The sequence below is a fragment of the Setaria viridis genome, chromosome 9 (assembly GCF_005286985.2).
Source record: "Setaria viridis chromosome 9, Setaria_viridis_v4.0, whole genome shotgun sequence".
Lineage (NCBI taxonomy): Eukaryota > Viridiplantae > Streptophyta > Magnoliopsida > Poales > Poaceae > Setaria > Setaria viridis.
The window spans coordinates 13,751,072-13,762,489 of NC_048271.2; the positions used below are offsets into that span (position 1 = coordinate 13,751,072).

Sequence of the window (11,418 nt, forward strand, 5' to 3'; positions counted from 1 at the left end):
TGTGGACGAAAAGGGAGGAGAGTTAAAAGAAAAAACCTGTGCTTAGGAAAGCACCTTGAAAAATAGACGTGTCCTGTTAGTGTGATCAAATCGTACAGTATCGTAGTAACAGTCAAGTCTAGAGAGACTGCCAGACTAGGACGCAAATAACACACCGACCAAACACTAGATTGACCGGGGCATCACACCGTTCCAGATTCATTCATCCAGTCGGCAACCGGTCATCAGGATTTGGCCGGAGGGGTTACCCGGTAAGGAACAGTCAGCCAGTAGCAGTCATCTCCTGCTTCCTTCTCGGTGATGCAAGCCTTTAGAAAGGTTCCAGGGCAAGTAGCAGCACGGAAGAAAGACTTGCAAGAGACGCTACTGCGGCGAGAGAGAGAGAGAGAGGGCCCACCACCATGCGCCCTGTCTCCGGACGAGCATGGACGGTTTCAAGCAAGCATCAATGCGGCGGAACGGAACCGAATTCCTATCGAAATCTCGCAGGCCTGGAAAATATTAAATGAGAACAGAAATCCTGAAAAAGAATATCACGGGTATTTATATGTATGTATGTATGTATGTATGAACGTACTGGATATCTAGAGAGATATCTCGGCAATAAAGTGGAATAATTAATTATCATGATCTTGCAGATTTCCTGAATTGATATAGTTAGAGATATGCATGGATGGGGAGCTTACAAACGTTTCTGAATATATAATTCAGTGGGATACACGTATACTCATGTATCTCGCGTATTTCTGAATTATTTTTTCTCAAGAAAAACAGGGGGTATTGCGGAGTAGAAATGGTCACATGGCATTCCGTGTGGGGATGCCCTGTGCTCCAGTGAGAGGACGACAAGAAGCTGGAGGCCATGACTACCCTCCCTCCTAGTCCTACTACAGGACAGCGGGGCAATGACATCTGGGCCAGGCACCGATGTGGGCCACTTTACCATGTAAGTTTACGGACGGACGACGCTGTGCTGATCGCGCCGAGATGAATGACCCATGATCACTCGCAATGATCCAGTTGTGTTTTTTCTCGTGGTGAAAATTGCGAAACTGATGGTAGTATAGAAGTTAAAAGTTAGCGCACAAACCTAACCAGAAATCATGGCAATCTTCATGGGGACCGAAATTCTTCCCTGGATGAAAAAAATCACGTACTTGTTAATGAACGTGTGTAACCTTAGTGTAGGCCATACTATGGGACGCCATTGGATTATTACACATATTCATAAACATCATGGTGTTCTTAGCCACTCCGTTAGGGCTGGTGAAGAGGTACGGATATCAAATAAAATGTGAAGTTAGAGCGAACTATATTATGGTGCCAATAATTGGAAATGCTAGCATGATCGAAGAGGTAACATTAATATGCAATGACCAATGTAGAAAAAAAATAACGACTTGTCGGTATCGATCCGACAAAATAAGAGATCACGACCGTTGTTAACCAACACACATGTTTGAACTATTGAAGTAATGTACCAATGTTTCAGCAAAACGATAAAGTGGAACTCTACTACGAACAAAAGTAAACTACTACCACACATATCCACTACACTGATATTGCTATTTGGTCTATAGAATTTGGAAAAAAAGGCTTAATGTACATTGCCTCTCCCATTCTCCTTCTCGAACGAAAAACCATATGCTTGTGCTATACCATTTGTCCATATCTCTACGGCCAAATTCAAATTTCCACCGTAGCAAAACCTGGCAAATACCACTTGCACCAAAACGTCCAGCCACTCGGCCACCGCCATCCGGACCCGTTTCCGCTCAACCGAAAATGACCCCACGCGTCATTCACCTACATCTCTCGCCTACAAAACCCATTTGCCCCCGCCTCCCTTCTATCTCCCCGCAGGCCCCCCCGGGCCCCGTAGCCCAACACGCGCAGACGCAGCCGCAGGCCAGGGTGCACTCCGTCACCCTCAGCGCCTTCCGTTACTACTACTTGGTCTACTGCCGCTGCATTTTTTTTTTCTTCCCGTTTCGTTTCGTTTCGTCACACCAGCCACCCTCCCTTCCATTTCGTCGTCCCCCTCCCTCCTCCTCCCACTGCATTAATACTTGCCACTCTCACCCGGCCCCCGTTCCCCTCTCCTCGCCCGCTCGCGGAGCTATAAATCTCGGCGCCCCCGCTCCCGGACCCCGCATTCCCGTGCGCGAGCTCCGGCGATCGCCGGGACCGGGCGGCCATGGGGCAGTGCTACGCGAGGAACGTGCACGGCGTCGACGCGGACGGCGGCGGCGGCGGCGTGGGGGCGACCACCATCACGGTCTCGGCGGCGGGCGCGGCGGAGGATGCGGCGGAGGTAGGAGGAGGAGGAGGGAGAGGGGGCGGGAGGCGGAGCGGGCGGCCGTCGCCGGCGGGGACGCCGCGCGGGGGCAGGGCGGGGGCGACGCCGGCGCGGTCGTCGGCGGCGGGCAGCCCCTGGGCGGGGAGCCCGCTCGGGCTCCCCGACGGCATCGCGCCGTCGCCGGCGACCTCGGCGTCCACGCCGCGCCGCTTCTTCCGCCGCCCGTTCCCGCCGCCGTCCCCGGCCAAGCACATCAAGGCGTCCCTGGTGCGCCGCCTCGGCCAGCGGTCGCCGGCCTCCGCGTCGCAGGCGCCCAAGCCACCGGTCGAGGTCCCGATCCCGGAGCACGGGGCCGGCGCCAGCGGCGCCGGGGAGGTGGAGCGGGAGCTCGACAAGAGCTTCGGCTACGACCGCCACTTCGCCGCCAAGTACGAGCTGGGGAAGGAGGTGGGGCGCGGCCACTTCGGTCACACCTGCCTCGCGCGCGCCCGCAAGGGAGACATGAGAGGCCAGGTCCTCGCTGTCAAGGTCATCTCCAAAGCAAAGGTCTCGCCATCCGTGATCTCGCACTCCTCTTTTACTCAACGCACAATCTTTCGAGTTTCAATCGGCTTGGCTCCTGCCGTGGATCACGAACCGACTATTTAGGGAAAAGAATTGTCATCCCGTGGTGATCCTTTTTGCTGTCATCTAGTAGATCATGGATTGGTTGTTAGGTTCGCAACAAGAATTCAGTAACTCTGCAAAGCCACTAGCACAGTGGTTGCAATCATAAGTTCATCATTCGTTTCTTGGCTGCCTTACACGGTGATCAGGGTTTTTGGGATCGTATTGGCATTGGCATTTCCTGCTGGGTTAGAAGTACATTGTTGAGATCTTGTTTCAGCAATGCTGCATTTAATGCTTTGTCTGTTCTTGTGATCTGAGTGCTTAACTGTTCATCCATCTGCCACCTGTTTCTTATTTTCATGTTCTTTCTTTAAGCTATCATGGTATAACAGTTTATGCAATGGTAGATCACTAGCTTGGAAGTAACTGAGTTCTTTGTAAGACCTCGGATAGCATTGACATCTCCAAGATTTTGCAGTTGACTGTCATGAGTTCAGGAATCCCTCAATCCAATTTGCAGCATTTTCATGATATGGCCAGAAGTAGAGGAGAGCAAAACGAGTTAGGAATGAAGGAATATCTTTTAGATCTTTGGTACCAAAGCTGAAAACATGTTGATGCTGAGAACATCTTTCTACTGAGATTGTCCTTGCAGAAACTCAGATTGTTGAATCAGACATATTTTGGTTTTTATTGCAGCAAGTCGTCGAGAAAACCTAGTATACAATAGGTGGCACGACAAAACTCTATGTGCGTATACGTGCATGGCGGCATTGATTTTCTCATGCATGTATATTGTCGTTTTTTGTGACCGTTACAACTTCAATTAATTATTCACTATTTTGGCTGTGTTATAAGTTCCTCGACTGCTACCTAAATTACGTGAGCACTAGATGTATTTATTGAGTCTAATCCGTTTTTTTCCCCTTCGTATGGTTCTTTGTTTGCATAGCATGCAATTTTATTCCTTGTTCCCGCATATGCAGTTACATGGTGTAAATCTTTTGATGCTAAAAGCTAAGTGCTGCTCAAATGATTCTTTCAATTAAGCTTAATACCTCTTAGATGGCCCATCATTAAGGAATCACTTTCCTAGCTCATTACACCGCGCGCGCGGGGGTGGGGGGGGGGGGGGGGGAAGAATACCTCTGTGTTGTGATTTCATATCTCACATTTTTGTTTATAAACATGATCTCAACCTTTTGATCTTGTCTCGCAGATGACAACAGCAATATCTATTGAGGATGTGCGTAGAGAGGTGAAAATTTTGAAGGCATTATCTGGACATTCCAATCTTGTCAAGTTTTATGATGCTTGTGAGGATGCCCTTAATGTCTACATAATCATGGAGTATGTTTCTCCCCTTGCCTTTGCATATCATTGATCAAGTAAATGTAAAAACTGTGAATATTGAATGTGCTGTTTATCTTAAAACAGTATGTACGGCTATGCTCAAAGTCACATTGCCAGCCTTAGGGTTGATGTCTTGCAGCACATAACATTAGATATACTTTTCTTTCTAGCAAGTTTAGTGGGAATTTACATGATAACTGATGTTTTCTTCACCTGTATTGATCAGGCTTTGTGAAGGTGGAGAATTGTTGGACAGAATCTTGTCAAGGTATTACATTTTCTTGGGAAAAACTTCGTGAACACCACAAATGTGGCTTTGTTACAGTTCTGTCTGTCTTCTTTTTGAAGGGGTGGAAGATACAATGAAGGGGATGCAAAAATTATTGTTGAACAGATATTAAATGTTGTTGCTTTTTGCCATCTTCAGGGTGTTGTTCACCGTGATCTGAAGCCAGAGGTCTGTAGACTTTATGTTGAGTATGTAAACAGAATATGATTTATCATGTTGATCCATTCCTTCTGATAATTCCACCTTTGGATGTCTTCAAACAGAATTTTCTATTCAGCACTAAGGATGAGCATTCTCCTATGAAGATAATTGATTTTGGCCTCTCAGATTTTATAAGACCAGGTATTACCTCCACACAAGGATCATCCAGTTGTAATGGGCTTCTGTTTTACAAATATGTTAAAACCATTGACATGAAATACGTTATGATCTTTACCCACAATGTGTTCGGAAGCCTGATGCTTTTCCCCCTTCTACAGATGAAAGGCTTAATGATATTGTTGGCAGTGCATACTATGTTGCTCCAGAAGTCTTGCATAGGTCATATAGTACAGAAGCAGACATGTGGAGTATTGGTGTTATCACTTATATATTACTTTGTGGTAGCAGACCATTCTGGGCACGAACTGAATCAGGGATTTTCCGCTCAGTGCTGCGAGCTGACCCTAATTTTGATGACACACCATGGCAATCAGTATCTCCTGAAGCTAAAGATTTTGTCAAAAGACTTCTTAACAAGGACTACAGAAAAAGAATGACTGCTGCCCAGGCACTCTGTAAGTACTCTCACTGACATTTTTCCCCACTTCTTACATCAACTTTATTTTTTGAAATTTTGGGTGTCAGTAGTTTTCTTATGTGTCGTGCTGTTGTTTGCATGTTGCAGCTCACCCCTGGTTGCGAGATGAGCACCGACAAATACCTCTGGATATGCTAGTATTCAAGTTGGTCAAGGCATATCTTCGTTCGACGCCACTCAAACGGGCGGCACTGAAGGTTAATATTTTAATTCCTCTGTGCATTTAACTATAATTTCTTGTTGATTTAGTGAAAACACAATTTTCTTGAATATCACTTAGTTGCTTACAGTAGTGTTTTTACATGGCATGCATTTAAACGTTCTACCTTGCAAAACTAGCTGGTTAGGAATAATAGACACAACGAAGGGAGCTGTGGAGCTGAAGAGATACGTTTATATGCGTTATTGATACCTCTCTTTGTTGCATTGGTCTTGCTGAAATCACATTATCCAATTTGCGGTCGTGTTAATTTTATTTGCCTCGTTCGTTTGACAGGCTTTGTCAAGAGCAGTAACAGAAGATGAGCTTATCTACATCAGAGCACAATACAACTTGTTAGAGCCAAACAGCAGAGATGGTCGAATTTGTATCGACAACTTCAGGATGGTAAGTGCTCACAAATAACAATTAAGTATTATGGTATGTCTAAAAATAGAATACGAATAGGAAAAGTTGAGATGGCCTATTAATATTCTATTTTTAGACATGTATTATGGTATGTTGAAGTTTTTCCATTTTTAGGACACTGTACTCAACTTTTCCTTTTCACCCCTTTAATTATGCAGGCTCTTTTACAGAACTCTACAGATGCTATGAAGGAATCCAGAACGCTTGAGATCTTAAATGCGGTATGAAATACGGAATTTATAGCCAACCTTATTTCCTCCTCATTTTGGATGTATGTGCCATATATGGTTCAGTGTTTCATTTTATGCGTGTAATCACCTTCAGCTGGAGCCACTCGCATATAGGAGAATGGACTTTGAGGAGTTCCGAGCAGCTACAATCAGCCCTTACCAGCTAGAGGCTGTGTCACGGTGGGAAGAAATTGCCAGTACTGCATTTGAGTACTTTGAGCAGGAAGGCAACCGTGCTATCACAATTGAGGAGCTAGCTCAGGTATGTGATCGAATTATACTGAATGGATTGATGAATTGAACCTTCGGTCTCACGTAGATCCTAATCAAGTTACCTCCCACCTCTCGCTTACAGGAGATGAATCTTTCCTCAGCGGCGTATTCCATCGTTCGTGACTGGATTAGACCGTCGGATGGCAAGCTTAGCTTTCTAGGGTACACCAAGTTTTTGCATGGATTGACTATGCGAAGCGGCAATGCGAGGCGGCACAATTGATTCTTTTGCTGCCCTGGTAGTTGCCTGAATTGGTTCCATTGGTTTTGTTCATGAGGAGTTGGAGGGATGCTGGTGTTTTTGTCTCCTTTTGGTGGCTTAGCTTATTGTAGAATGCTTGTAGAGAGAGGGGGGAAAAGAAAAAAGAAACTGAAAGTGATAGCTCAAAATGGAGTTGTAGAAGAAAGGTCATGTTTTGCCTCTTGGTTCTGGTACATTGTTCGTTGTTGGCTATGAATGGGCATTGTACAGCTGGCGCCCATGCTGCATGCTGCAATGGATCAACTTGGGTTGCTGGTGCTATGGGGCTGCGATTTTGGTGAAATCGTTGAGGCCATGTGATCATCTTAATGCCTGAGATGATGTTGTGGTTTGCCAGCATGTTCCTATCATATGGTAGAGCAAAGCTATCTTAACGCAAAAGGGGCAGCAGAAACTATTATGCCCTGCTTTTTCCGGACACTTGTACGGCGCACTTTTTATGGCGTTCAGGACAGTTAACAAATGAACGCAAGTACAAAAGGTGCTTCGCAAACGCGCACTGAAGTCGCAGGTGAGTAAAGCGTCCTATCCGTGGGAGCCCACTCAGAACTTGCTTTGAGTTGCCATGGGAATCGATTCATTTTTCCTCTGACAAGTCAACACAACACACAAGTCGCGTACCCATAGCCATAGAGACAGTTCGGCTGGAATTTTTTGTGAAATTCATTTGAAATTTATGCGTTTGGAATGCTAATAACCGGTCTGGAAATGAAGTAAATGTCTTGATTATATTTAAAAACAGCAATCGGGCTCCTCGTGATCTCACAAACAACCTAGATGGCTAGATTGCTTGTAATACTTTTGGGGTCTGCAGTAGTAATAGGAGCTGTTAGAAGTTTTTTTTTTTGATAAAGAGGTGTTAGAAGATTGTATGAGCGGATTTTGTTCAGAGGAGAGTTTGAGGATGCAGTCGCACTTCTTCAGATTCTTCCTTACAAAAACAGTCCTGCTAGTAGGCTGGCCGTTTCACAAAGATTATGAATGGGAAAGGAAGCCCAAAACTTATCAACAATATATGGGTAAAGCCCAGGGGAAAAGTTTTTTTTTTCTTTGCTTTTGAGCCCAGTCCAAATGAGGGCGCTTTCTCTCATTCTCTGTAATCGTAACAACACTTGGGCTTGCACAACCGATTAGCGTTTGCGGCCTCTATCCAGGGGCCCGTGCATCATCCCTGCCCCAGCTCGCGGCCTCTCGCATCGACACCCCCAAATACCGCACCTCGGCGAAGTCGTTTCAAAGCCGATGGATGATATTGCTGCGTTAACGAAGAAAGATTAGGGGACCCGATCCCGATGCGAGAGGAACCTGTCCACCACGCGCGCGCCGGGTGCCACGAGCCAGCCCACTGTCGCCATTCCCATCGCCCATCGACCGACTCCATCCTCCATCGCCTCTCCACACACGACCTGCTCCCTTTTTTTTTTCCCTAACCCGGCGAAGGATTCCTGTTCCACTGCCACGCACTTTGCTCGGTCAACTGTTGTTGGGTCAAGTGTAATTATAGGTTAACCCTTCGCTTCCATTTCACACACACAGCAACATGGCGCGCGGATCTTTGACCAATCGACAAGACATTGGCACCGCTTGCAAAGATCAGTTTTCCAGACGACGTCGGAATTTTCTATAGGGTATAGTATCGCTGTGGAGAGAACGAAGATCAGTTCAGAACTGCCAAACAGAGAATATATGCTAGTGTCTACAGGGAAACTGAACACATGATACGAGTCGTGCTCGCTTATTTTCGTTTCCAAAATGACCAGACACTGAAGAAACAAGTTTGATACGATGAACACCAGGCATGAACTGAGGCGGGTGTTAGTCCGCGTAAAACTACACCTGTTCTCCTGTTCTAGAGTCCGCCCTTGATCTCTCCATAATGTTTTTTTGAAAGGGCGGCGACAGCTTTCTATAATTCCATTTGTTTTATTTACTCTCCGTATTTTTTTTCTAGCGCATAAGCGTACATCGAGAAGTCGCAATGGCATCTCTGTCGCACTAATGGCCTGTCTTTGTTACAGTCCAAATAGAAATTAAGAGAAAAACTACTACTACTAGTATGCACTCCGTATAGAACAGTAAACAAAACCATCAAAGCCTACGACGGTTTGTGTGCAGCAGAAGCAGCGTGGCCTGCGTGTTTATGAAAGCCTAACGTACTGAAAGCGCCCGTGTGTTCTCCATGGCTTTAGAGAGCCACAAAACCTTCTCCACGCTTGAACAGTTGAACGAATCGAAGCCAGCATACGCATGGGTCTTCCAAAGGCCTGTTCGTTTCAGCTTATAAGCCAGCTGAAAAGCTGAAATGACTGATTTGTTGTGAGAGGAAAGCACTGTTTGGTGGCTGATAAGCCGGCTGAATAAGCTGAAGCGAAAATCTTTGTTTGAGTCCGTCCGGCGCCAGGCAGGCCAGTTGCCGTTGACGCTGCAGCAACGAGCCAACGACGATCCGTTCCTAATTGCTCGGAACATGCTGGCGCTACTACTGAAAACTGAGTATTTGTCCAACGCGTTAGTACTGAACGACTTTTCATTTCATCACCCACAGTACCACCGAAGCTCCTGCAGTACCGGTTTGGAGTCTTAACCAGTACTAAATGGTGGCACGTGGACCGCGTGGCCAACGGCTAGATTTCCTAGAAAGCCATTTAGTACCGGCTGGTGGGTGGAGCTGGTACTAAATGATGTTCATGCATGTTAGTACCGGCTGGTATCTTCAACCGGTACTAATATGCAACCATTTAGTACCGGCTAGACCCACCAGCCGGTATTAAAGGTAACTCTATAAAATGAGATGCTTCTTCCTCCCCGAGCACGAGCTCAACCATTTAACCGAGAGCTCGGGCTTCTTCTTCACTCGACCTAGGGGAGGAAAAGGTTAGCAACTCGATTCTTCCTCTCATGTTGAGTATTCTATATATGTTTTAAGTTTTGTAGTTAGAATGGAGAGTATGTTAGTTAGGATGAGGAGAATGGAGAGTCTTTTAGATTGAGTTTTATGTTACAAATGGAGTATTTGTTAACTTTTTAGAATGAGAGTATTTTAGAATGAGAAGAATGGAGCGTTTTGTAGAATGAGTTTTATGTTACAAATGGAGTATCTGTTAGTTTATTAGAATGAGGAGAGTATTTTAGAATGAGGAGAATAGAGTTATTAGAATGAGGAGAGTATTTTACTCTATTTTTTCCTACCTAATAAGTTCTTTATCTAATACGAAGCCCTATGTTTATTTTTCACGTAATACGATACAGATGGACCGGTAATGGATGTACCACGTCCGATCCTCTAATACCAGGGAACAGTGTATGCACGTAGCATGAATGTGCTTACACTATTCTCTGGAACTGGAGGAGTGGAAGTGGCTCTCGATAGACTTGGAATTTGCATGAACAATGTGATTTCAGTTGAGAAATCCAAGGTGAACAGGAACATCCTAAAGAGCTGGTGGCATCTGACACATTGAGATTAGTGATTGAGAAAATAATATTCTACCATTATTTTAGGATTCTTGACTCCGTAAAGTCCACTATATGAAGCATTTTTCTTTTTTGTCGAACTAGTGGATGATATGTATTTGATAAAATTTTATAGGATAAAATGCCGATACGTCGCAACGTTGAATGATATGTCCCGTTGTTTCCCCCGAATCCCACAGCATAGCCTGCTAGCGCTTCCTTCCCCATCGATCATGGACTCGTGCCCATTACACAACCGCACTTACGCCAAAGCGTGGTTCTTACACCCTTTGTACTCTAATACTGATTTTATTACTCATTACATCATACTAATATTTTTCTATAATTTGTATTTTGAAGCTTGTTTCACCAATCAAGTGGTTATGACAAGTAATACCTAACGTGATTGACAAGTTCCTAAGGTGGTACATGAACAAACAAGTCCGATAAAAGGAAGATATGTGGTTTCTCTGTCCATTAATACTGCAGGCATGCGAGAGTAAAGACTTGGTCAGACAATTATTATCCATGTCAATTATATTGCCGCACAACAGCCACATGTTGCCGCATGTAGTGCTGTGAGGCAGGCATTGATCCAAATAGAACGTCAGATAAATCACGTATTTCCAGACTACAGTTACCGGAAGATTAAAGTTTTCGAATACGATGAGCCGGACGTCATACAAATGCCTAAACAGATATTACCAGCACATCAATCACCCATTGTATGTAACTTACAATTAGTCATTATTTTGAATTTTGTATGTAACATATTTTTAGATTAATTTTGTTTTAATTTTTCGATCACCCATTGTTAGCGTTAACACTTTTGTCGGTTGCCATTTAACTCAAGGATGCACTGTAAAATAGCTTCAAGCACGCCGACCAAGGTCTAAAAGAAGTCCTACATCAGGTACTGGGGAACATTGGCTGGACATTCACAAGAGCTGACCCGAGTCGAGTACGTGGCGGTTAGCAAGCTGACATTACCTTATCATTATCCACAACTTCGGTGAGAATAGGAGAGACATTCCACATGCCTTGAAAGACTAGGGATAGTGCATACATATATGTGCTAGATTATGGCGATAGGTTCTTAGGAATCGACATTATCGATATTAATCATAGTTTGTATGTTGCGATGATTAACGGGCATGATGTGGACAATCTTAGATTCTAAGTATCTCATTTATGTAAGATTTAGTATGTATGATGAATTTCAT

General features: G+C 44.9%; 1 protein-coding gene across 1 annotated transcript; it reads left to right on the forward strand.

Annotated features, from left to right (window-relative positions):
• The first annotated feature begins 2,000 nt into the window (after positions 1 to 2,000).
• LOC117835302 (CDPK-related kinase 3) lies at positions 2,001 to 7,003 on the forward strand. The gene is made up of 11 exons (XM_072291304.1): positions 2,001 to 2,845; positions 4,128 to 4,258; positions 4,488 to 4,529; positions 4,610 to 4,718; positions 4,814 to 4,892; positions 5,030 to 5,326; positions 5,437 to 5,546; positions 5,846 to 5,956; positions 6,136 to 6,198; positions 6,302 to 6,469; positions 6,563 to 7,003. Exons 1-11 carry the CDS (start codon positions 2,198 to 2,200, stop codon positions 6,701 to 6,703), a joined length of 1,899 nt encoding a protein of 632 aa, XP_072147405.1. The 5' UTR covers positions 2,001 to 2,197; the 3' UTR covers positions 6,704 to 7,003.
• Positions 7,004 to 11,418: the final 4,415 nt, after the last annotated feature.